Raw genomic sequence first — 26979 nt, 5'->3', positions numbered from 1 at the left:
AAGCAGGTTGATGGCAGAAGGCAGGCAGTTGTTTTTCCAAGGATAGTGTATGAGAGTTAAATCGAAATCCATCCAGTACTTCATGAGATACTTTGATGACACTACAGACAGGTCTGACTCATAGTCAAGGCCAACACCAAGTCATGGCTCAATACCTGTAAAACCGAATAAGGTCTGGCCAAGTGTAGATGAACTGAGGTGAATCAGTAACCATGAACCATCCGTTGCTTCATGGTTGGCTCCAGTGCTGAATGTATTTGATGATCTAAGGTCAATGGCTGTCCAATAACTGAGTTATAGCCAGTTGATGTTTGCTGATGCTGATAAGGTATTGTGGTCTTCTCAGATTTGGTTGTTAGCTCAACTGAATCCAGTCAATATGTAGATCCAGTGTTTACCCTTCCAGTTTCACTAGAATCCTTCTAGTTGTTCTATTTCACAAACAAACAAAAAATAAACATCTATTTTGTCCTTAATGGGTTGGGTAGAGGTCATTTTCTTATCACTAAAATATAAGAAATATAAGAATTAGAAGTGGGTAAGTAAAGGAGACACATAGAGATAGTAGGGCACTGCTGAGGACTTCACTGGTCCATCTCACCCGCTGTCTGCCTCCAGGTCATCGTCTTTGTTTTCATGAACAATGGTGTGACCATATGGTCGCAGGTCCATGCGGGAGTTATGATACAGAGGGTTAAGGTTAGGCGTTCAGAGATCACAGCTGCCTTGGTCAGCTGAGAGGTCAAACTATTTCCTCCATGCTACTCTAATTTCATGTCCTCTTTCTGTCCCCTTTTCTCTGCTCCTTCCAGTGTTTGTATGGCTGCTACGTCCACTCCTCCATCATCCCTACCTTCCATCGTAGGTGCTATTGGCTGCTCCAGGTAAGAACTCTTTTTATGCTCCTTTACAGTTCACCCCACTTTAGTTTAGTCACCGTCTCGCTCTTTCTATTCACAAAACCCTGAATGAGTCGCATGATATCAGTCTCCATTAAGCCGAAGCGTTTACCTTTGACAGCCGGCAGGCGGACATCAACCCAACTCCCCCCCACCCCACCCCCTCTCACTTCCATCCTTTTTCCTCCCCAGCCTCCATTTCCCTTATCTTTCCCAGTCATTCACTTTTCTGATGGCATTGCCCATACAGGCCATCCAGCAGGACGGTATCTCAGTCAGCTAAAAGCTTTGCCATCTCCCCTGCTTAACAGCTGCAGTGATGGGCAGTAAAAGTGTGATGGAAGAGCTTCCCTGTACCGTACGCTGTGCTTACCATTGGTCGTCAAGTCTGCAGGCCGAGAGTGGCTGTAAATAGTCGGCCTTTGATCACGTACCCAATACATCTCATAATTCTCCTTTTGCATGGCAGCCGTTGTGGTTAGAGGGTTTCTGATGCAGCCATTGTCACACGCAGTTTTAAGAGAACATAAAGTGCATTTACGAAGATCAGGAGTTTGTGCAGCCTGTGTATCCATCAGTCTTTTCCCAAATTCAATTGCAACCGATCGCTGACAGAGACGTAAAGCCCTTATAAGGCCGAGCTAGAAAAAACTACAAGGAGTTCCTCACAGTTAAGATTCATTTAGTCAATTTGGCCTTGAAGAAGTGTAATGGATTTCACATTTATGACACAAACATTTTGTAAAAGACTCGGAAAACCCAGAAAGACATGTTTGTACACAGAAGAAAGCCCCAAGACACAACAAATACCTTTAAATTGCTGTTCGTGTTAAAACATTGGTTTGGCAATAACAAGATGGATGTAACAGCGCTTCATGAACAGTGACTTTTATGTTATTAATGAAAACTATAATCACATGAGAAAATGTTCTTAATTACGATTAGTGTTTCTGTAAATTATACACACCAATTGTGTGGTTAACTCCTAGAGCTTTACATGCTGAGAGTCACTACAGGTAGCCAAATGATGTCATCTACATATAGTCTCTGATTATCAGTGTTGGGCAAGTTACTTCAAAACTGTAATGCATTATTTATTACTTGTTACCCTCATTTTAATGTAACTAATTACATTATAATATTACTGATTTTAAAATGTAAGGCATTACACTACTTTTGCATTACTTTAAGTTACTTTTACCAAAACAATTTCAATATGAATTAGGTCATGTGATGCTCAGTGAACTCATGACACATCCAGATTAAGGTGATGTGGTGTCTGAGCATTGCTGTTAAAAACAGTCAGATATAATAACAGTTCTTTATTAAATAAAAGCAACAACAATCTGTACTCTCAGCACGCTGCCATCTTAGATTAACTGAGCAGGGAGTGAGGTGGTGGGGGCTCCAAGCCTATTTTGCCTTGGTCCCCAAATGCCTTGACACGGCCCTGGATGTGGGACAGACTTCTGGGGTGATCTCATTCTATCACATGTATAAATATCAAATGTTTATATTTTATTGCTTTTCACTGGTAAAAATGTGTATTGGGGACAAATCTACCTACTTATATTTTCTTTTCAAGCACTTTGTTTTGTTTTCTTGATTTTATTTGAATAATTTCCGGCCCTTTCTCTCCCTAACCTTCCTGCATGCTGCATGTTTTCGCCGTCTTCCAGAAAAACTGTTTCCTAGATTTCCTACTTTCTAACTAATCAGCCAAAGGGATCCACCGAACGCAAAAAAATAAAAATAAAAAGCTTCATATGCGCTGCGCTCCAGCAGCAATGAGTTGAAATCACGGGGCGAGGGCACAGATTATGAACTCAGCTGAGGCAAAGCACGTCAGTAAAGTACGGAAGTACAGAGAATATGGGCTGATATGAACGATCGCAAGTGAATTATTTTGTTGGAGCGATTTTGTGAATATCACAGCGGCCGCGCGCTGCGCGCAGGACGCAGCTGGAGTATTTGAGCCGTCACCACTGCATCCTCTCTGCTCATAGAATGCCCGCAAAGCGGAGTCCATAAATGACTTAATATATGTAGATACCGGATCTTTATTTAGAGCTTTCCGCAATTTTAATTTTTAGGAAAACCACATCTTGATTCTGGGTTTAAAAATGCATTGTAATTACCGCGTTACTGACAATTGTACCGAGTAAATATTACCATTTTCTTTCCCTGTAATGCCTTACATTACCACATTACAGCAAAAAGCAATGCATTACAGTAATTAATTACTTTTGTACCGCGTTACTCCCAACACTGCTGATTATAGATGCTATTATGGATGCTATAGGAGACAGGAATAACGTTGTGGGAGAGACAAACTTTACAGAAACACCCTGAGATATTCAGAAGTGCTGAAATTTATGTCTTTTTTTTATTTCTTGTTGTATTAATTTTATCACATATACTGTAATTGTGACCAACATCAGTTACTAGAAGAAGCTTTTATTGTTTTAAAGCGACAGTGGCTCAGGGGTAGGACTTTGCCCTGAACCCATGCTCCATGTAAATACATTGTATTTGTTGTATACTGTAAAGAGCTTTGGAGTCCCGACTTAGAAAATCAAAGTGTAAAATGTATTATATTTATTTCAGCCCAGATACTTTCCTGCATATTTGAGTCCTTTGCAGTCCAGATGCAGAAGGGTAATTGCCTCTTTCTCTGACTTCAACTAGAAGGAAGGCAATTTAGCTCGATGACTGGGTCTCCTATAAAAGCGCTTTAGGGTGGGGAAGGGCACATCGCAGCACCTGTAACGTCAGGATAATAATATCAGGAAATAAGACTCCAAATCCTCCCGCCTGAAGCTCTGCTCTGCTCTGGCTCACGTTTACCTCCTGAAACAAGAGATCAACTCACGAGGCATTCATTTATACCAGGGATGCACCGATGCTGGTGCCGGCGCCAATACAGATACCGATACCTATTGGTATCTGTAAAAGTTAACAGATACCAGTAACCGATACCTATACAGCTGCTTGAAAGTGACTTCACTGTAACTTGTTATTTCTGTTCACCGAATATTTTAGTTTTGTGATAATTTCTATTCATACGTTTTATTTTTTATCTACCTCACAGTCTTTTCCTGCTGAGAGCAGATAAGAAAATAAACCTGTATTCCAATTCGTAGCATTTTTTTATGTGGTAGAATAATCAATGTTGGTAATAGGTATCGGCGAGTACTCAGATCCAAGTATCAATATCGTATCGGTTTGGAAAACAGTGGTATCGTCGCATTCCTAATTTATACCAGAAACTACTGCACATGTACTGAAAAAATAAGTGAGTGAATTTTTTAAATGGAGCCCTCATGTTTACAGAAGTTACATGAAATGTGCAAAAAATAAATGAATAAATCCAACATGCATTTTCTAATGTTTGGCTCATGTAAACTCAAGATGATCTCATCTTTAAATAACGCACCTTGGTTATTATTGATCTAATGGACTCATCTGATATCGCATGTTTCTGATGGATTTACAAAGGCATTTGACAGAAGTCAGTGTTGAATTTAGCTCTCACTATCGGTAATCGTCAATCAAAATATAGAAAATATGTGTATTTCGTTGTAATACTCAAAGTATTTATTATAGTTACTTTCTGACAACATTGTGTGTAGAGTAACCCCGGGTTTCCACCGGAGCCGTCAGCAGCACATTACTGAAGCAGCACGTCTTGCTCGCGTAAGCTGCTGCTTGGCCCTTCCCACGAGACGCGACGCAGCAGGGGAGCAGCTGTCACCGACCGAGCACGAAGTCACACGAGTGACTTCGTCAGTAAACACAACAACAAGCAGGAGAAAACTACAACATGGTTTGTGTTTTATGTTCTGTCCGTTTTATAATCGCCAATACGGACCTGAAAAACAAAGGAGACCGCTAGCTAGGTGATAACTTCTCACGGGGACGCACAGTTGGTAACCTTTTTTAAAAGTAAAGCAACCGGAAGGCAGTACGTTCTTTATTCTGAAAATCTCGGGAGCTTCTCTTCGTTTCCGCGTCCCATTTCCTGTCTTTCCTTCCCCAAAAATGTTGAACTTGACCCGTTTCAGAGGTGTCGCGTGTAGAAAATAGAACTGGCGCGTAAAGGCCGCGACATGCTGCTCCTGAGACGCGGCCGACTCGCGCTGCTGACGGCTCCGGTGGAAAAGGTTCTGTTGACCACAGCGGTTCCTATCAGCAGCTATGACGTGCTGCTGCAGTAACGTGCTGCTGACGGCTCCTGTGGAAAGCCGGGGTCACATTAGCTGCAATTCCTAAGTAAGGATTATAACTCTGAACTGTAGTTTGTTCAAATTGCAGCATGAAAAAATTCTACCCAAATTACGGGATAAATTTGAAGTATTTTTTTTTTATTATTCTCTTTTAGCCATTCATGTTGTTCTGTACTATTTTAAATTGTGTTGCTGTCCCTGGGAGCTGAAGAGTCCTTTACAGGTCCGATAACAAATCTAGAAAAAACACACAGCAGAGCCAACTATATCACCAGAAAATTTCAAAAGATTAAAACTACACTTAAGAATGCCTAAATAGCCGTTAGAGCAGAGTTCCCACAGCACACCGAACTTTTCTAATAACATCTCTTTATTTCTCTCTTGTGCTCTGTGTTGCTCCTCATCTCTTAGTTCAGTCAGCAGAGCTAATTAGGTTTTTTTTTTCATTTGCTTATATTTTCCAAACAATTACAGGCACAGTATGATTAATTTGGTTTCAATTATTGGGAGGTGTGAAATAATGCTATAAAGAGGTCTCTGTTGAGAGAAATAAATAGTTTAGCTCATTTTTTCTTTTTCACTCTGGTGAATTGAACATGTACATTTCTTTGTGAATCTGAAAGTAAAATCCTTAGTTCAATACATAACTTTACTCATTTAAAACTACGAAGCATCAGAACATTTTCTTGTTTTTCAACAGTTCAGAAAGTATTTTCTCCTCCCCGCTACGAGGTGAACTGACGGTCGCTCCAGAGAGTCGTAGTGAGGGTCACGATTATGAGTCATAACTTCAGCTAACACTAACTTTGAACCTGCCCTTTAGTTTGCTCAAAGGAGCACGACTGTTGAATGAAACAGAAGTTTCAAACCAGAGTTATGCATCACAAACACTCAGCATAGGGACACAGAGACATCAGTGTGTTTACATGCAGCCAGTAACCCTTTTAAAACCCGAATATTCACAATAACCCGGTTCTGCACGGCCGTGTAAACACCGCCAAAAACCCGGATATGCTCATAACCGGGTTTTTAAAAACCCGGTTACTACACCTGGGGTAACCCTTTTCTAACCCGAATGTTTGGTCGTGTAAACACATACCGGGATATCCCCATCAAAGCGTGTGTTCTGCGCATGCTCTGTTCGCAAGGAATCTTGGTCTTTTGAGTAGCGAGACGTCTTGTATGCGCCAGAACACCGGAAGTAAACAACAAGTTGGGCGCAACATGGCGAGTCGCGGCACAGCACCACACTTTTGGAGTGACGAGGAAACTAAAGCGCAAACAAACGCGGTCGCTATCTCTTCCGAACTGGGAAACATGTTGTTGTTTTCACGGATACCGGAACGAGAAGAACCGGAAATGACGCACATTGCGTCTGGACGTAGTCCACACGTCCTGACGCTATGACGCTACCCCAACGTCCGCATTTACATCGGGTTATGTAAGTTAGGGGTAACTCTTTCTATTTGTGCTTGTAAACGGGTTATTCTGATCAACTCAGAAACCCGAACACCGACCTTAACCCGATCATAACCCGGATACTGGCTGCATGTAAACGTAGTCATGGATACACGGTGCAACAATGTTGAGGTCGCATCGGGTCACTCCTGTTATAAAACTTCAGCCTCTCTCTCTCTCCCACTCTCTCTCCCTCTCTCTCTCTCCCTCCCTCTCTCTCTCTCCCACTCTCTCTCTCCCATGCTTGTTGCAAGACTCTCTCACACACACCAACATTCATCAAACTTTGAGGAGTACACTGACTCAACTTTTCTCTCCTGTATCTGTGGAGCTAGAGCTAAGAGCAACTGCTCTGTGAATCCTTGGCCTTTGCCTCTCACGCTGCTCAGCACATCTTCTTACGCATCTCCCAAGGCTCCGAGCTGCATGTGTGTAACAAACACATCCATTTAATCACAGACAATCATACTCTCTCCTGCCAAAAGAAGAAAAAACCTCTCAAATGTGTATTTCTAGATTTTCATCTCCTTTCAGGCTGTTTATGTCGAACCATCAGGGCAAAGACAAGAAGCTACAGTAACTCTGACACCAGGGGAGAGATTTACACCTCAGTTCATGTTCCTGCAGATGCACCACTGTCTTCCTCAACCATTTTCAGCCAACTCCCTCCCTCTCTTTTTTTATTTTTCCCACATTCCTCCAAATACCCTCAGTTCCAAACTCCCTGTGTACGGTTTGCTGTGTCCATATGAGATTTGCAAGCAGCAGTCTGTCAACATCAGAGCAGGAAGAAGACTGGAGCTCCCAGAGCGGCACCAAGGAAAGGTCACCAGTGAGTGAAAAATGTAAATATTCAGCCATCCAGCAGCCACAGTCAGAGGGAGACCCGGATGAAAAGAACTCCTGTTACACAGCACCAACAGGGAGGGCACGCAGAGGACAGAGAGGGTAGAGACAGGCCGTGAATGAGAGAGCGAGCTGGACAGAACTTTTCACAAAGTTTGGCTGAAAGATTAGAAGATTTGAAGATTCAGGCAAAAAAATATGTAAAATAGGGTCAAAGTAATAGTGTGGCCATATAAAGTGGTTTATGTGTGTGTCAGAGTCTAAAAGGAGAGAGACTGACTGAGATTGCTTAAAGGTGTTTTAAAGATGGAGGAGGGGGTGGTGGTGGTTAACCAACAGTGTGCGCGCCTCTTTATCCACTCCTTATCCACTCTTCATTGAGTCAAAGCCCGAGTAATGAGACAGGGACAGGAATAAAGACCAGCGAGGGGGTTCATTCATTTTCTTTTTGTTCTTTTCACCTCTCACTCTCAATCTGCTCATCCCCACCGCCCCACTTATCCACCCCTCCACGGCATTAGACCACTTTAGAATGTCTGGCCCATCCCAGCAAATGGCCGAGACCGAGGAAAAGTACCACGGCAGTTCTCCGCGACTGCAAACAATGAATCCAAATTGCGTTCGAGAGAGAGAGAGCTGCACCAGCGTGAGCTGCGTGGAGTTTTCTCTCCAACAAAACAACACAAAAGTTAGAGTTTTTATTAATGGTAAATGGTCTGTATTTGATATAGCGCCTTCTAGAGTCCTGGAACCCCGCAAGGCACTTTACAACACAATCAGTAATTCACCCATTCACACACTGGTGGGGATGAGCTACGATGTAGCCACAGCTGCCCTGGGGTGCACTGACAGAGGCGAGGCTGCTGGGCACAGGCGTCACCGGTCCCTCTGACCACCACCAGCAGGCAACGAGGGTTAAGTGTCTCGCCCAAGGACACAACGACAGTGACAGACTGAGCGGGGCTCGAACCTGCAACCTTCCGATTACGGGGCGAGCACCTAACTCCTGTGCCACCGTCGCCCACATCGTATTGTGTGGTAGAATGGGCTCCGGTGTGGTACTGTTGTTTATTCTCTGCAGTAGCACCAAAAGCACTTATCATAAACATCTTAATTTTATTTATAAACTCTTTACAGCTGCAGTCTGCTTAAACATACTCATACACACACACACACACACACATTTTTTGTACACACACAGGCACGCATGCAGTCGTGCGCACACACACACACACACTGACACAAAGAATCCTGCCTGTCCTGGTGCCTCTGATTGATTCCATTGTCCCTTTCTCTTGTTTAGTGCTAATCGAATGTAATTCCCTGCTTGTGCCTCTCCATCAAGCCAGACAGTGGAGTTTGTGCTGACCGGCGGGGCCAGGGAGGTTGGGATAATTATGATATTAATACGGAGGGGGGTCTGAGGGAAAACTTCATTTGTCCTGCTGCCTGCCTGGAACACAGAAAGGGGTCAATAGCCTCTCCCTGCTTTCCCTACTTTAAAGAGGAGCAGAGAGGAAGGAGATAATGAAGTGACTCGTAAGGCAGGAGGGAATGCTGACGACCTTGTTTCTTCAGAGCTATCACTTTCTCCCTCTTACCTCTCGCACAGCTTAGGCCGCTGCGCTGTAGTCTCTGTCTCACATGAATACATTATTAATAACATCATTCACTGCTGTTGCGTTTTTCCTATTACATTAGTCCTTTGGAATATAATGACTTTGGAACTACTTGAATTAGTGTTATGTTGGAGAGTGAGGTGTCACTGTTGTCCCGGTGACCATTCCGGCACTATTAGAAAGTATTCCAGCGGTTTTCATTTATAGACCTATTCAAAGGTTAGCTAATTAGACAGGCCGAGTGATAACTCTGCCATTAAGGAGAGCCCTCAGCACTTTTAGCTGTCTAGAGCTGTCCATGGTGCTGAAACTCCTTTCCTCTTGATTTTTTTTTCCTTTGGGCTCTATTGATTTATCAAAAACGACCTCATACCAGTGCAGTCAGCACATCATGAGCAGGGACCAACATGTACGGATCGTGCTTCACACCTCGACGCTGGTGAAGACCGAGGTTCCTCTCTGTCTGACTAATTGAATGAGAAATGTTGAGAAGCCCCTCTTTGCTGCTCGGATCCATCGTTAAGGTGCGCACGCAGGATGCCGTAGCTCCACAGCGGTCATGCCTGCAGGCTAAAAGCAGACAGATGGATTCTTCATATCTATCAGAGTCCTCTTTTCTTTCGGATCACTTCAGTTGGCTCTGTGTTGAGCGCTGGCAGACAGGTGCCTGACTCAGAGTGGTTCAGGTGATGTGTGATGACAGAGCAGAGCTGTCAGGTCCAGATGCACATCAGATGCGTCCAGACTATGCGAGGCTACATAATGAATATTTCACCGAGATAAATCATGGATGAGCCTGGGCACTGTTCTGTTGATTTCACTGAGAGGGTAGAGAGTCAGTAAAACCTGGTGAGGTTTCAACTGACTGTCTGCAACCTCAGGGCAAACGGAGGCTGTAGAAATTTAATTGCCTTTAGCTATGCAGGCTGTTGTTTGTATCAAATGGAAATGCATCTCCACAGAGTATGAGTTTAGACTTGTAGCGTATGACTTTGACTTTACTACCTGACATTACTGTGAAATTCTGAACAGCAGCACTGGACTGGCAGGAGAACAGGTGGTGGCACATGGTTTGGGAGTGTGTGTCTGCATACCTGTCAGTGTTTACACATTCTTGTCTTTGTGTATGTGTGTATCACACTTTGCCACTTCGCTGCTGCACGATGGTTGGAGACCACAGCACTCTCAGCAGCATGCTGCTTCTGGCAAGCCCCTACTCTCTCTGCCATGAGGAGAACAGCTGTTTCAGGAGCATGTTGGGGTGTGAGCCACATCCCAGTGGTCCTCCTCTCCTTCTTCTACTCTGTATGTGCCACAACATCAGCAGTAACCCTCTTCATTCAGGCACAAGCTCTGCTACGGAGTTTTTTTTAGTCTTTTGGGCATAAAGTTGCCCAAAACAGTGGGACCTGAGTCTCTGTCCTCTAAACAAACAGAAGGTCACTCTGCTGCTTAATTACAGGCCCCTGCTGGAGCGCCCTCTCTCCATACAGTGAAACAGAAAGAAGTTGAGCAAATTCCCAGAGGCAAGCTGAGCCTTCTTTCTTTGTGGCAGGCTGATCTGTTCCTTAGTGCCTGCGACCTTTTCTGTAGGCTCGTTGCCTGGCCCACCAGCACGGCCAATTATCACAAATCCCCCGCCACATTTGTCTTGCCATTTTCAATCTGCAGCCAAGGAGGCATGCATGGTCGAAGACTCGTGCCGCCTCCTGACCGGCGTCAGTCCAGATGGAGAAACAGAGTCCCACAACAGGTATGTGGTGCTTAAATAATTCAGTTCTCCTGAAAGGTTAAGGCTCGGCTCGTAAGGGGAATTGACATTCATCCTGCTCAGGAGTCACGCACTCCGCTTTCAGAAAGAGTAGCCATCGACGTGTTTGCATTTTGTGACTTCAACATTGTTATTGACACCAATATTTTACATGATATTCCGCCATGCTGTCTGTTTACTTTGGAGAGCAACAATCACAGATGCCTGAGACTGCATTAGCTATGAAACTTCACAATCTGCCTCTGCAGCTAACATTGTGAAATTATTTGAGCCAAATTTATGTTTATTTGCCGTCTGTGAGGGTTATAAACCAGAAGAAATCAATGGATCCACAGTAAGCAGTCTACTCTCTGCCAATCCCGTCTCATGTCATGGGTCTGCCTATGTCATTCGGCAAGCTCTGGCGTCATGGCTCAAATGTGCACGTCTCTCCCAGCTTCCCAGAGAACACTGGTCACAGCTAATGACCAGAACTGTCTGATTTGTCCTGCCCTGATTACTCCTCTGAGCCCCAATTAGTTGTGGATGAGGGCTGACATACCGACGCAATCACTTGGATGTGAGGGAAGGATGAGACAGAGAGAGGAAGGATAGAGGTAAGAGCAGAAAATGAGGAGGCACAGAGTAAAGATGAGGAGCAGAGAGGAGTGAACACCCCAGTGGTGCAAGGCCAGAGTCGTCAGAGTCATTCTGTGTTCAGTCGATCTCAATTCCCCTTTAACCAGCGAGCACTCATCGACGTACAAACCAACAGCTCTGATTGAAATTTCTATAATTGGCAATTTTCATTGTGAAAATCCGACTCTCTGAGGGCGTTTGCTGCATTTAGTCTGAGCTTGGATGATTGCTCTGTGGATTAGGGATGAAGAGATATAGGCCTGTTTGCAGACAGATAAAAGATCAAAATAAAGTATTCCCTGGGCTGCCACCTTACCGTGGTGGAGGGGTTTCAGTGTCTCAGTGATCCTAGGAGCTAAGTTGTCTGAGGCTTTAGGGTCACCCATGGCAAACAGGTCCCCGGGGGGCCTGTGGGGCCCTGTGGGGGGTACTCCGGGAGCATGGGGTACCAGGCCCTCTGATACGGGCTGTTAGGTCCCTGTATGACCGGTGTCAGAGCTTGGTCTGCATTGCCGGCAGTAAGTCGGCTCGTTCCCAGTGAGAGTTGGACTCCACCAAGGCTGCCCTTTGTCACCGATTCTGTTCATAACCTTCTTGGACAGGATTTCTAGGCACAGCCAAGGTGTGGAGGGCATCCGTTTTGGTGGCCTGAGGATCAGGTCTCTACTTTTTGCAGATCATGTGGTCCTTTTGGCTTCATCAGAACGCAATCTTCAGCTTTTGCTGGAGCGGTTCGCAGCCGAGTGTGAAGCAGCTGGGATGAGAATCCCCTCCTCTAAATCTGACACCATGGTCTTGATTCGGAAAAGGGTAGAATGCCTTCTCCGGGTCAGGGATGAGGTCCTGCCCCAAGTGGAGGAGTTTAAGTATCTCGGGGTCTTGTTCATGAGTGAGGGAACACTGGAGCGTGAGATCGATAGGTGGATTGGTTCTGCATCTGCAGTGACGCGGGCATTTTACTGATCTGTCGTGGTGAAGAGAGAGCTGAGTCAGAAGGCGAAGCTCTCGATTTACCGGTCAATCTACGTTCCTACCCTCACCTATGGTCACGAGCTTTGGGTGGTGACCGAAAGAACGAGATCGCGGATACAAGCAGCCGAAATGAGTTTTCTCTGAAGGGTGGCTGGGCTTTCCCTTAGAGATAGGGTGAGAAGCTCAGTCATTCGGGAGGGGCTCAGAGTAGACCCGCTGCTCCTCCACATCGAGAGGAGCCAGTTGAGGTGGCTCGGGCATCTGGTCAGGATGTCTCCTGGACGCCTCCCTGGTGAGGTTTTCCAGGCAACCGGCCAACCGGGAGGAGACCTAAAGGTAGACCCAGGACACGGTGGAGGGACTATGTCTCTCACCTGGCCAGGGAACGCCTTGGAATTCCCCCAGAGGAGCTGGTCCAAGTGGCTGGGGAGAGCCTTAGGCTACTGCCCCCGAGACCCGAATCCGAATAAACGAATGAAAATGGATGGAATAAAGTATTCAGCCAATATGCTCCAACTAATTTAGGAACTGAAGTGATAAGGGAAGTCCAGCAGGTCCCAATGGTATTTTTATGATTAAAAGTGCTTCCTGTCTGTTTATTGAATTTACAATCTTTGTTATGAACGTTTCCTTTGCGGATCTTCTGGTCTAACACCACCCCATCCAATAGTTTTGCCTCTTAACTGTTCTGTTCCACTGTTTCTCCTCAGCAGCGCTCCTACTGCAAGTATCCAAAAATAAAAATAGAACGGTTCTTTCCGTTTGGACCTGCGCTCATTCTCCCTCAGCAGGAGCCAGATTTGTGTTAGTCGCTTTTGATTTGAGCGCATGGACGCTGAACGCAAATGTGAGCACACCCTTCAGTAGACTGGTTCTGCTCCAGTCTCTGCCTCCTCGTCTCAAAACACACCCACGCAAAGCCAAGAGCAGGAGGAGGGAGGAAGAGAGGAGGACAGAGAGGCATGGCAAAATGTGGGAGGGTGGGAGAATAGCGGTTTGGGGAGAAAACAAGAGGTGGCGGGGGTGCTTCGAGGACGGCGATTAGAATTAGAAGATTAGAGGTAGAAGATGATATCATTTGGTCGAGATGAGCAGGAGCAAACGAGCAGTGCAAATCACCCGACGTTAACGAGCAGCCCCATAAATAACTGCTGCTGGGAGCGGGAACTGGGTTGGTCTGTGAGCTGCATAGGAGGCATAATGCTTGCCGTAACATTATTTAGAACCCTTCCCACCCTTCCCCGATGTATATGGGTTTTCCCCCGTTGACCTGGAGCCGAATACCGGCCTTCTGCATCAGCATCCGGATGCCTTTTCTAATAAATTGCGGGTTTCAGACAGTCTGAGTGCCCCTTGTGTGCATGGCATCCTCACCTCCATGCAGCCTATGGATGATAAATCCCTCACATCCCACTCTTCAACTGGGCACAACAACTAAAACAATCATGGCTTCTGCTGTGGGTTTCCTATAGAGTTGAACTCAGAAAAACTTGTTTCCCAGCTCTCGTTTTTATTGTTTACCTCTTGATTCAGACTATGTTGCAAAAAGCAGGAGCCGGTTCTCATTTAATTATATTAAAACTGTGCTTTTTCCTCTAAAAATGATTGTTGGGGTTCTAAAGAGCTTTAAAACCCAAGAGCAAACCCATCATAGTCCAGATAAAAAGGGAATAGCCTTTCTGTTTCACACTGTTGAGGAGGACGCCCAAAGAAAGAAAAAAGTGGGAGTCAGACAGCAAAATTCACAGGTGGAAGGATGGAAGTCTCTCTCCTCTTGTTCTCATCTGGGCCGAGTATAGTGGGAGAAATATACATTTCTATTTTAGCCAGGAGCCCAGCAGCAGGAGAATGACTTTTACTGGCTCCACTCTAAATATTGCATGACTTCCTGATGGCAGTGTGCTGTCTGAGGCTCTGGCTGGCCTGTATTAACCTGCCCAGATAAATCAGTCCTTTTACCCAACTCTGCCCCCCCATTAAAAGCCCTGTTTCCTCCATTCCTTCTTCACCCCTCTCCCACCTCCGCTCCTTCTCTCTCGTTTTTATGTAACCCTCCAGCTTCGCCTGTTTCCCTCTGCCCCATTTTGCTCCGGCACCTCATTCCCACTTTGCGTGTGAGCGTTCTCTCTACCTGCCGTAACTCTGCGGTCCTCTGCCAAGGCTCCTAACGTCATATGCAGCCTGGCAGGTGACAAATAGTTTTTTAATTGCTTGCACCAGGAAAATCATTAGTCTCTTCCCCTTCCTTGGTGGGACCAGGCAGGACGTGCGTGCAATAATAATAGCCTCAGTTCTGTTTCCCATCTGCTATTTTTAGAACAGGTATTTTAAGGCTCGTGTGTTTGTACGTGCACATGTGCTTGTCTGCCAGTGTGTGTACATGTGGACATGCACAGGTGCAGTGAGGGTGGGCACAGGAGTCCGGAGGTGTTTTTCCCTGGCTCAGGGAGGAGAGTGTATTTGTCAACTCTGTTTCTGCCTTGCGAGAGTTTTTCTCATTGCTGCTGCAATTCCCAAGCTCCTGGGAGTATGCTGTTTGTCACTGTGTGTGTGTGCGTGCATGTGCGTGTGTGTGTGTGTGTGTGTGTCTGGCAGGTTCTGGCCTGGGCCATTGTGTTGTGTTGCATTACTGTAGCAATCCAGCGACACAGTGGCCAGGCAGATGAAGCCGTCCAGTTTATGGAGCGACCTGCAAACTCCAGCTGCTTTTGGTTGGGATTGTGCTTAGTGGTGAGATATAGTATTGATTTTCTCTCCTTGGTGCCCTTGCCATCCCTGTGTAGATATGCACCAGTGCTCAGCATCCATTCACCGAGAAAGGGGAGAGGGAGGTGAGAGCACAGGATGATGTTTACGTGACGATACTGACCCCATTCGCTCGCACGGAGAAGGTGTGGAGCGCGAGGCGGCTAGACGGCAGTTGGAAATCGAGTTTGTGAGGCTCAAATTGCAAGATGAACCCAGAATTTGATTTAGGTGTTACACAAGCATTTGTTGTCGTATATCTCAGCGTCTGGGGGTGTTAGTGCGTCTGCAGTCCTGTGTGGGTTTACTACATGTGTGGGCTTGTGTGGAGTCCGAAGGGAGTGGTGTGTTTTAGGAGCTTGTGTGTGTTTGCAAGCAATTTGGATGTGATTCGGTTTGTTTCCTTGTGAGGAGCCATGCAGAGTTGTGTTCCGGGGCTATTCGGATCCTGCCCACCCTTTACCTCACCTCAAACACTCATCAGCTGCTTTAAGTCAAACCACCTTTCCAACTCCTACGCTGATTCGATTCGATGACCAAACATTTTATAGATGAATAAAAAAACTAAATCGTATTAATAATTGTGCAGGAATGTTAGTGTGGGATCTTCCTCTGAATAATATCAGCCTTGTGAAATATTTAAGCAAATAAAACGTGTGTGGGTGATCGCAGGAGTGACATCAGTCACATGAACACCCTCTCAGGATCATCGCTTTCACATTTCCTGCTGGCTCTTTTTCCAACTAAACCAGGATTTGTTATTTTTCCCCCATCAGACAAAGTCTGTGGTGTTACAAGCTTCTAACATGTTGAATTTTTAAAAGAACCAGTGGATCACAGTGTAAAACTTCAAGACCTTGGGAGCCAGAAACATAAGGATTTCACTGTTTCAAGTTCTTAGAAAAGAAAATTGTATTTTTCTCAGTTTTAAAGCTTATTATGAACAAATGAATATTTTGTAGCCTCCACCGACAACAAATCAAACTGGAAGAGGCTACCGTTAAGATCCATCGGTCCAGACCCCAGTTTACCCAGCAGTGTGAGCAGCAACAGAGCAGTCACACGTTTAAAGAGCCCTTTGCTCTGTGTGGATGTGTGTGTTTAATCAGACTGTGTTACGCCGCCGTGTCCTGGCAGTAGAGTGGGGAGACCCCGTCTCCTTCCAGATTCATCTCCCCAGCTTTGTTTGACTAAGCAGTGCCGTGGTGTGTGTGTTGGAGAGGGCCTGAGTGCTAACAGCAGCAGCAGCAGTGCAGCGTATGTGTAGGCCGCCTGAGCCAGCGGGTCTTGGCACCGAGAGGAAGCATATGTTCACGGGCAGCTCCCTTCCTCCTCTCCAGTCTTGCGTGTCCCTCTGGTGCTCGCCCTCCTCTCTTATGACCTCCTCACCTCTCCGCACCACCCTGTAACACCATGGACATCTGAAGGCTCTGAGGATCCTGGTGTCTCCCACTTCTGTAGCCGTTTGTTATAAAACAAACATCCCTCTTTGTCATTCTACCGTCTGGCTTGTGATCAGAGAGTTTGGTGCAGCAGGTGACATGATGTGGCTGCAGTGGGACTCTGGGCCATTCCCAAAGCCTTTCCACGGGTTAGTTCCTGCATGCGGCTGTCCCTGCTTCACATCACACATATATCTAAATCCAGATACGGATCAGCATTCTGCTGCTTAATAAAGAGTTAACTATGTCTCCGATAGCCCCAAACAGCTGCCTCAGCGTTTCACGCCTACTCTCCTGCTGCCTACCCTCCTCCTTTCCTCTTGAACCAGTAAACGAACGCTCATTTGCAAGTTAGATAAATCCTTTGAATGTATTATTGATGCAAACAAATTAGCCTGCAGGCCCCAGACAATACCTAATGGAGCCTCGGCTTATGGGTGAGGTAGTTTCCAGCGAGGGCACTGTCGGTGTTCCAGGATTGATGCCTGCTCTTCTGCCTCGTAATTATTTCTCCTACAAATTATTCAGCTGTTCTGATGCACTGTGGGGTTTAAAGCAGTTCTCACCGCTGCCTATGTGATCCCAGGCCTCAACACTCATTAGTTTAATAAAGAAAAAAAAAACAGCACGTGCAATTAGATAACTGGGATAAAGCCACCAAAAGGAGGCGATGTGTTATTATTCAAGTTTATGCACGCTGCACATCATTTGTCGCGGTTTATGTTTGTGTTGCTTTTCTAAGGATATTCTCTTATCTTGTTGCACACAGACGCATGCACACATTCTAACTGCCTGGCATAAGTCTGCTACATTTACATAGACTTTAGCTGATTTCATTTCACAAATATGCAGAGAAACACCAGCAGAGTGGGTGAGGCTAAAGGTGGGGTGGTGGGGTGGGGGAGGCATGTGGATGCAGGGACAGGGGAGGCAACGCACATGCATCTGGTTTTGTTCCAGCTGGTAGTAACGCGGTAGAGACCGGGGTTGTAAAGTGGAAAGGAAAAGCCGAGAGAGGAGATGAGAGGTAGAGGGCACTAGCGTACTGTCCTCGGTGATTAGGAACCAGTATTGATCAGAGGAGGTAAAGGGAACGCTGGCAGCAAAAGGGAGGGAGAGAACGGGCCCTGGAGCTTGGACCCTAACTCTCTGGTGTCCTCTTCTCTGTTCTGCTCCTGCAAGCTGGCCAGGGCCGCTGGGAGATTCATCAAAGCTGCAGACGCACAAATACACAAACGAAGGCATGCATATTCATGTTGCTGCCCTTTGAAAAACGCCCCATTTGATGACGTCCCTTCCAATTTGGCTGCAGAGTTAGATAGCTTAAATTAAGGCTGAAGTGTGAGCACCAGGGTACCAAAGACAGTCAGAGACCTCCTGTTCTGAACTGAAACACACTTGATCAAAAGCCCTCATGTGCACCACTTATATCATACACATTTCCCTTTAAAATCTCTGGAGATATTTTATTTTTACTGATCTTCCTACACCGACATGTCCAACTTATAATAAAAGTCAAACTTCTCTAAGTTTTACATCTCAGCCCACAAAGCTGATTTATTGTAGTTTTGAAATCGTCTTCCCTGTCTCACAACTCTTCCTTTTAAATATGTCAAAAAGAAAAAGTTAGCAGTCGGGAAATGCGTGTGTCAAGCAGGGCGTAAAGCAAACACTCACACACACACACACAGCATCAATCAGCTCGTCATGATGACGGGTCAAAGTTTGTTTGGCATGTCCAGCGTAGACGAGTTCAGAGGAAGTATTTACTACCCTGCACTCTCTCAGGGCTGGACCCGTGTTGATGTGTTTTCTCCTTTAAGTCTTTTCTCCTCCTCCTCCTCCTCCCCTCCGTTGCCTCTGCCTGCTATTCAGCTGACTCTGAGCTTTGGCAATCTTATTTGCCTCTCGATCCAGATCAATCTTCGTCTTATCTGCAGTTCCTGAATCATAAACATTTCATAAGCTCAGCCCTGACACTGACGGACGCGGAGCGGCGCCTCGGTATGAGACGCCTGTGGAGGCCAGTTGACGCTGGACTTTACTACGTCAGTAGAAGACTGTTGAACTCTGTCACTCAGTGCAATGTGCCGTCCTGCACAGCTGTCAAACTGCTTCGGCGAGACACGCGCGTAGGTCCGTGCATCACCTACACACATGGGGAAGGAGGTGTGCCTGGTCTGGCTGTGTACGAGTCTGTGATGTATTATTCATAAGAAGAAGCATTCATCTCTGTGAGGCACCTTCAACAGTTTCGAGACGTGGTGTGCTTAACGACTTAATGTAGTTGCTGCAATTTGGCTCTCCTCTGGCTGATTAACGCCGACACGCCGGCCCTCAACGCGTTTTGACTTACGAAGGATTAGATGTTGTAAGAAACGTGGTCTCCGAGGGAGTTTACCTGACATTTTCTGCTGTGAATGTCTTTCAGAATACCTGCTACGATCCAATTTCAGACTCTGTTTAGCATCTGTCTTATTGAGCACAAGCAAGGTGAAGCTGTGCTTCTTTTTGCAAAACTGCCCTGTCGCCTCAGCACCTTTAAGTGAAACATTACCCATTTGTCCGAACTTGCCCTGATTTGCCCTTTTCCTGGATTTTTCTTCTCTTTTTGCGAAACAGCAGGTTAAACTTTCACTCTTCGTGTATGTAAGAGCTGCCAACAGAGGAGCACTCAGCAAAGTGCCACCTCAGCACCTGTGCTTTAATGATTAATACCATATTGATGGTCTCAATTAATTTCCTATTACACCAGCAGAAGGCTGCTGTTGCTCTGTCTCTGTCACGGCCCGGCGCTCGGTTTGGGAAGCCTCTCGGTGGCAGCTGCTGGCTGGAGATAGTACCATCATCGTGAGCCCGTGCAACACATTTTCACAGACAAGACGTACAAAATATGCACAAATGCAATCATACATTAGTATCTTACGGAAACACGCGAGCTCTATTACACGCTGCTCGGCTCCTCACATTTCACGCACTTGCACACAGATAAACAAGTAAAAACTCTTTCTTTTTGTTGAATCGTTTTAAACGGCGCTTTTGTTTTGTTTTAATTTCAGCGCTCAACAGTAATCAAGGAACTTCTAAGAGAGTTGGACAAGCGTCTTCACCTCCTCACACAGCAATCTTTAGCAGTTTTGCAAACCCCAATTTTCACCTGATCCTACGTGTTTTGCATTTGAACTGAGTGTGATGTATAGCACTGCATCGAAGGCCCTTTCCTGCACCCGGCGCTTTGATACTTGCTTCATCTCCTCCCTTGCATTGTTGCACATTTGTAACAGGGTGTAAGCTACTTAACTATTCCCCTAGCGATCTCTGTCTGAGCTGTGATTTGACCACGCCGTCCCCACGTTCTCAACCATGTGTGTGTGTGAGTTTTGGATTAACTTGCAGTCAACACTGCCCCTGCGGAGAAGCAGAGGAAGTGCTGCTTGTCGGTCCGATTGGCAGACCTCTCACGGTGCCTTTTCCCTCTGTCTCCTTTCATATCCAAATAAAACAGCCTCTTATCTCTGACGACTCTGTGGTTCACCCCATAAACCCCTCTATCTTTTCCTAATATGCGCTGTTTATCTCAACCTCATTCTTTCATTCTGTCTCACTCGCAGCCACACACACACACACACACACACACACACACACACGCCGCTTTTATTTTTCCATTTTTCATGTGGAACCAATATACACTAGTGGTTGCTAGGAAACCATTTGAGCTTCTTTTTTTGTCCTACAGGGGCAGACGTTTGATTACCCATTTATACGGTGTGTGTGTGTGTGTGTGTGTGTGTGTGTGTGTGTGTGTGTGTGTGTGTGTGTGTGTGTGTGTGTGTGTGTGTGTGTGTGTGTGTGTGTGTGTGTGTGTGTGTGTGTTCTAAGAGAGGTCTTGCCAAGCTTAGCTCAGGGCCTGCTCCAGTATTCAGCCCAGTAATAATAACACCCCCCACCCCCCACACACACACATACACACACACACACTTGCTGGCTAAAATATTTAACTGGACTTCAGCGAGTGTGAACAGCTCTGTAGGTGAAGAGTGTGGACAGGTTGTTTGTCTGGAGCAGGTGAGAAGCAAGACTTCATCAGTGACTGTAAGCTCAGTGGCCTGGTGGCGTGAACATCGGCTCTGAGACTGGGAGACTGGAAGATCCACGGTTGGGTCATAGCAAAGACTTTGAAAATTGGACCCAATACCTCCCCACTTGACACAAAGCATAAAAAGAGTTGTCCGGATTATTTTTTCCATCTGATGGCACCATCTAGTAGCGGACAAGCGTATCACACCAAGACATAGTTTCATTTTTATGTTTATGGCCAAAAACAACACCTCTCGTTCGTGAACGTGCTCCTCGCAACAAAACAGAGCTAAAACACATTGTTTTACAGTTATTGTGCTCATGTTATGTTTTCATATATTTATAGTTTAAAGACTTGCTTGTCCACGAGAAAGGTCGCCAACTTTGCATGAACCGAGGTAGGTCCTGAAACGCTGCAATGCACAAGTGGAAAACAGTTAAGACAGCTACCTAGTTGAGGAGGTTTTCCTAATATCAATCTGCAATAAAACCAAAAGCTCAGTTTCAGACTTTTTCAGGCTCCCCCTTGGTGTAGCAGTTGAGGACTTCCTGGGGAGCCCATCACCCTCTCGGGGGAGCCGGGCTGCTCCTAGCTCCCCCTTAATTCGAACTCTGGATTTGAATACTTTGAGATAAAGACCAGATAATGTTTATTATAATAAAGAAAGTTGTGGACTTCCTTTTGGCCGAACCTAAGTGCGGTATTTTTAAAGAGCAATTGGCTTGGGGAGCTTTCTGCTACAACCTCTTTTGTTGGTGCCAACAAATCCATGAAATCTAGTGTTTTTCAATGAGCTAATGCAGAAGCAGACAGTGTCCAGGTTGGCCTGTCTCACAACTGGACCCGCTTCAATCCTCCCCGTTTAGAAATGCACCAGCACAACTCGCTCCCCGGGCCGTTCCTGTGAAGTCCTTACTTGCTCACAGACACGGGCAGAGGCGCGTAAATAGCACGCCTTGTCGACTGGCATGGGGAAAAGAACAACACCGACACACACACACACACAGACAAATCAGACTCAGCACTGATATGAAAGGGAAGTCGGAGAATTGAGAGAGATGGCATTTGCCGTGTTGCTTCCTCCAAATGAATTGCACTTTGCTCGAGAGGGACGAGATAAAAACGAGAGAGCAGCAACAGGAAAAGGCTTCAGGAAAGCCAGAAGTTGAAAGGTTATTATGAGGTGGAAACAAAAGAAAGGAGGTGTAAAAAGAAGGCACCTGCTTTCATTTGAACAGGGCTCATGAACTTCCTTCCCCACCTTTTACTCTTGTGTGCCTCGATGGCACCTGAATAGTGACTAATATTAGGATCAGTGCCACAGGCTCTGTCGAGGCCATTATGGCAGCTGGATGGGCTCCTGATGACCCTCTCTCTGCTTCCCTCTGGGCACCCTGGTCTCTCACTTGGGACAACCACAACTAATGGAGAAACTAGCGAGCTCTGCAAAGGCCTTAGGACGAATAAGTAGGGCCGTAAACTGTGAGTTGAGTTGTAGGAGCTAAAGGCCGACCAGCTTACCAGCTGACTTACTGCCTGCCTTGGGATCGTGAAAGCTCTTCCACATTCAGGCTCTGTGTACTGGCCTTTTGCTCCTTTATTGTAATGCATGCAGACTCTTGGCACAGGAACAACCGCACACCTTTTACCGGGGTGCACTGCACAAATAAAATATTCCAAAGCTCCAAGGAGCCACACACAAAAATAGTGGTAGCACTCTCGCTCACTTACAAACACATAAGGTTTGCAAAAGGCACTCACATATAAGCGCAATTACACACACAAGTATACAAGCGCATGCACGCGCGTGCACACACACACACACACACGCTCTGCTCTGCCTTGCATTACCCCACACAGAATGAAGCAGTTCTGCCCCTCTAAGCTGAGTTATTTAAAGCCCCACTCTCAGCTCCATCGGAGTGATTATGTGCTGCTGAATTAAACATCACAGGCCTCAGCCCCTGGCTTCCTCTGAAATACTCTCAAACATGTTGGCCTCTTCCTGTTCCTCAAAAGTTCCAAGTTCTGCCTTTCATGTCTCCCAGCCAGCGCACGTGATAGCGAAGGTAAAAAGGCGGAGACTGGATCTTCCCTGAATCGTATCTGCTGCTCTTTTTACCTCGCAATGTGGCTCACAGACCTTGAAATTAAAGGCTGTATCCCTCACCATCGTTCATACCACAGTTTTGAACTCTTATGTGGAGAAATGATGGACTTATAACCATTTTGGTCAAATATTGATAGTAACATTGAGTGATCTCGTGCAATATCTGAAGCTCCTGTGCAATATGTCAGCACCCAGAGGATGTGTTCTGACTCAGCTGCAGAGATACGTGCAATGATTCTGAGGCCTAGTCCACACGTAGCCGGGGTTTTTTTTAAACGAATATCCACCCCTCCAAAAACTTGCATCCACACCACCTCGTTTAAAACAAAACTCTGTCCACACGTACCCGGATAAATACGTTGTTAAGGACATGCCAGGCCTGTAGGCGGCAGTACTTCCCCCGTTCTTAACCTCGTCCTTCGTCTGTGGTCTTCCGCAAGGAGCAGTAATTCCTCTTGCAAAAACAAACAAGCAGAAAGCGCTTGGACAATTGATAAAGCGAGCGCAGCTCTGAGGGCATCCATGCTGTCGGCTAGTGTAAACACAGGTCGCACACGTGATGTCAGCATTTTTTTGTCGTGGAAAGTGACGTTGCGGACCTTAAAACTCCGGTTTTGTCCGTCCACACGCAGACACCCAAAACGGAGAAAACGCAGATCTTCACTTTGGCCGGAGTTTTTAAAAAGATCCGTTTTCGTGTGAAAAAGATCCGTTTTCGTGTGGACGACAGGCCAAAACGTAGAAAAATATCGACGTTTTGGCAGATCCCCGACTACGTGTGGACAGGGCCTGAGAGTTTCATTGAAATGTGTCCTGTTGTTCATGAGATATATGTCATAAAATCACACACACACACACACACACACACACACACACACCCAAAAGCAAAAATATTTTAGCAGCGGTGGATAAAAACAGCATCTTGCCCCCGGACTGGTGCAGATCCCAGGCATGGTGGAAGCTTGGCACACAGTCACTGTAGCTGTTGGAGAAGAGCCGGAAGCCGCAGAAGGTGAACTGTTGAGCGTTGACTCCAGACTCCTCAATTAGGGTGTCTGCGTTTTAAATTGGGGGAATTGGAAAAAAGATGTTATTGTCACAGACGACCCGGGAGAAGCGGGGTCGCGCAGGGGTCTGCTCTTCCTCCTCAACAGGCGCTTGGGGATATGTGTTGCCTTTTTTTGGAAGGTTTGACGTGGAGTTTAGTTTTCCTCAGCATCTGAATCTGTGTGTGTGCATGGATGAGTGTGTGCATGAGTGCGTGCATGTGTGCGTGTGTGCTAATGAGCTGTGTGTGGATGACTTTGATGTCTTTCTATGTGTCGGCATGAGGCAAGGCACCAGCCAGCCACCCCCACACTCCAAAACACACCCATTGGCAATGAGTAATAGCAGTTCCAAACAAAAAGAAAGGAGTCTTGCGACTTGTGGAGGTGAACTTTTAGCAACACAGAAGCGGTTGACCTTGAAATAAGCAGGGGTGTTTGGGGACAGGTGGGGGAGGGCAGTGTTTAAGAGTGCAACCTCGGTGCCAGAGGCCAGGAGGCAGCCTAATGACTGGCACACTACGCTATCCATCACTGTGCCACTGCCAGGGCAACTGGCCTCACACAGCAGAGTGCGCAGGACTTTAATCACCTCTGGAAGCTGCAGCATTCAGCCAGTCATGATTCCATGATGTGAAACATATAGATCTGATTCATGGGTGTTTATGCACACGAAACTGTGCAGACATATGTGAAGAAACACCCAACACGTTCTGATATGCATTCCCCACACAAACGGCATGAATATGCAGCCGGTGCGCTCAGACTCGCAGCTCATTGCTCTCCTTCTGCATGCATACTGATGAACCTACAGCTAACACACAGAATCTGCCTCCTGATGCTCATTCACACAATATTTATAATTTATTACGGGAAACCTCAAACACATAGCCGTATACTCCTTCATTAACAAAAGCATAATCCTGGACCCTTCAAACATGACTTGAAGCTGACTGTTTGTGACTAAACAACCGTCTCTTCCTGCTTTCATCGTATTTTTCAACAAAATGGATTTCCCTGAAGTATGTTTGTCTAAATCTCCTCTGACGAGCTGCCTCTTTAATTTCCTTCTTCTCATATTTTTTTTCACTTTCCTGACGTAGAATAGAGGTGAGGAATCCGGTTTCTCCCATACCTGGGCCCATGTGGGCCGTGTCCTTTGAAGCCCCAAGTGTTCAGGATGGTCTTTTTTATTCCAGAGGAAGGTTTCCCTAGCTCATCCGTGTTCCATGAAACATCCCCTCTCAGTTAAGATCCTTTCATGTCGATGCTGTTCTTATCGCCCGAGTTGTGAAAGCAAGGCCGACGGTGGCGGAGTGCAGCCGTGGAGTCGTCTGAATGACACCATTAGTACTTCTTTCTGTTTTTGCGCCTTTCTTCAGATCTCTACCTTAAATTTAATTTCTCTCTCTGCCAATGTTGCTGCTAATGAGCCACGGAGGGCTGTCAGGAGTGACGTGGAGTGGCTTTTAGGAGACTTTTGGGCTTGTGTCAGGGTCACAGAACCCTAATGAGACAGTCAACCCTCCGTTGTGAATGTCCAGCACTTTACACTCAAGTCTCGGTTAGTTAACGCTCAGACATATCATGCATGGAGCAGAAGGTCACCGTGTCTGCCTCCACCAAAAAGTAGCAGGTCTTTGTCTTTGGCTCCATTAGCGGTCTGGTCTCCTCTTGCCCCCCCCCCCCCCCCCCCCCCCCCCCTTGTCTCTTGGAAGAAGACGAAATGATGTTTTTAGGAGTGGAACAGGGTGGCAGGGTGTAAAACTCCAGGACGAGGTAGGCAGCCATGCGAGATCGTCGGAGCACCGGCTGCCTTTAAGTGCGTGGGTGCCAGAAAAACCTGTTGCCAGGCTACAGCAGCACCTTTATCCTTTGGTTGCGATGGCGATGCCTTGCACATCTCATTCACGTGTGTTCACATGTTTGTCCAAGCGCGCACGCACACACAGAGTTTTGCATTTTACCGTCAGTGTGTGGTTGATCTCACACGTGCATGCGTGCCTTTGTGAGCTGGTGTGTTTTCTGACTAGTGAAACGAGGGGCAGGAAGGCGCTCCGCCTCCCACTCAGCAGGCCTTCCGCCCCCGTGGCTGACTCCCCAAGACTCCGCTAGTAATTAGCTCAACATCTATCCATCTGTTCTGGGGAGGCACGGTAAACATTAACACAACACGGCAACATCAAAATGTTGGCCAGGCACAAGCACGTGTGATAAATCCATGCTTTAATTTGTGTGAATGGCTGGCACACATGTTGTCATCAACCCTCTCAGGCTCAAAATGAGTTGTGATGAAAGGATGAACAACTAAGTCCTTCAGCGGTACGTCTGAGTTAAAAAAAAGCTCATGAAGTACGTACGTGGAGTAACCAGGTAGGTAGGTTTTAACGTTGCTAATCTGCAACGCCTGCCTCCAGAGGGTTAAGCGTCATCCTCACATGTACTCCTGACAGCTCAGTGGCCTAGCGGTAGAGTGTCCGCCCCGAGACTGGGAGATCAGGGTTCGATACCTGGTCGGGTCATACCAAAGACCCAGTGCCTGCCTGCTGGACCCTCAGCATTAAGAGGTTGGATTGGGGGGTTAAACCACCAAAGTGCGGCTGAGTCTGCAGCTCACCGTTCCCCCGGGGGTTTGGTCACATGCAGAGAACAAATTCCGCACACACACCAGTGTGTGTGACAACCAACGGGACTTTAACTTTAACTTGATATGATGCAAACACACGCCATCAGTGTGTTGGTTTATCTTTATTTTCAATGTGGATTAACTTTGTCCTGTCTTCGTGTACACTCACGGGTTACTGCGGTAGCTACTCTTGTTCGGTTGCTTGTTAACACAAATGAACCAATCAGCCAATCGCGTATACAGCAACTCAATGCTTTCAGACATCTAGACGTGGTGAAGAGCACCTGCTTAAGGTCAAACTGAACATCAGAGTGATGAAGAAAGGAGATTTAGGTGTCTCTGAGGGTAGTTTACTCTGAGTACATCAAAAACTGCTGATTTACTGGGATTTTCACCTCCAAACGTTCTTAGGGTTCTTAGAGAATGTTCCAGAAATATCCACAGAGGAGCCATCGTGTGGACTAAAACATGTTGTTGATATCTAAGGGGTTGGTTTCAGATGACCGAACAAAAAAAAATAAAA

General features: G+C 46.3%; 1 protein-coding gene across 11 annotated transcripts in view; it reads left to right on the top strand.

Moving 5' to 3' along the window:
- The window catches only part of camta1a (calmodulin binding transcription activator 1a), a 431227-nt gene that overhangs the window by 347598 nt on the left and 56650 nt on the right, over positions 1-26979 (top strand). For all 11 annotated transcript variants that reach the window (XM_070544830.1, XM_070544828.1, XM_015967197.3 and 8 more), the window contains one exon: positions 813-884. In XM_070544830.1, coding sequence (XP_070400931.1) covers positions 813-884 — 72 coding nt within the window. The remainder of the gene's footprint in view (positions 1-812; positions 885-26979) is intronic.

This window comes from Nothobranchius furzeri, chromosome 15, assembly GCF_043380555.1.
Source record: "Nothobranchius furzeri strain GRZ-AD chromosome 15, NfurGRZ-RIMD1, whole genome shotgun sequence".
Taxonomy (NCBI): domain Eukaryota; kingdom Metazoa; phylum Chordata; class Actinopteri; order Cyprinodontiformes; family Nothobranchiidae; genus Nothobranchius; species Nothobranchius furzeri.
This window is presented reverse-complemented; position numbering and strand designations above follow the sequence as displayed.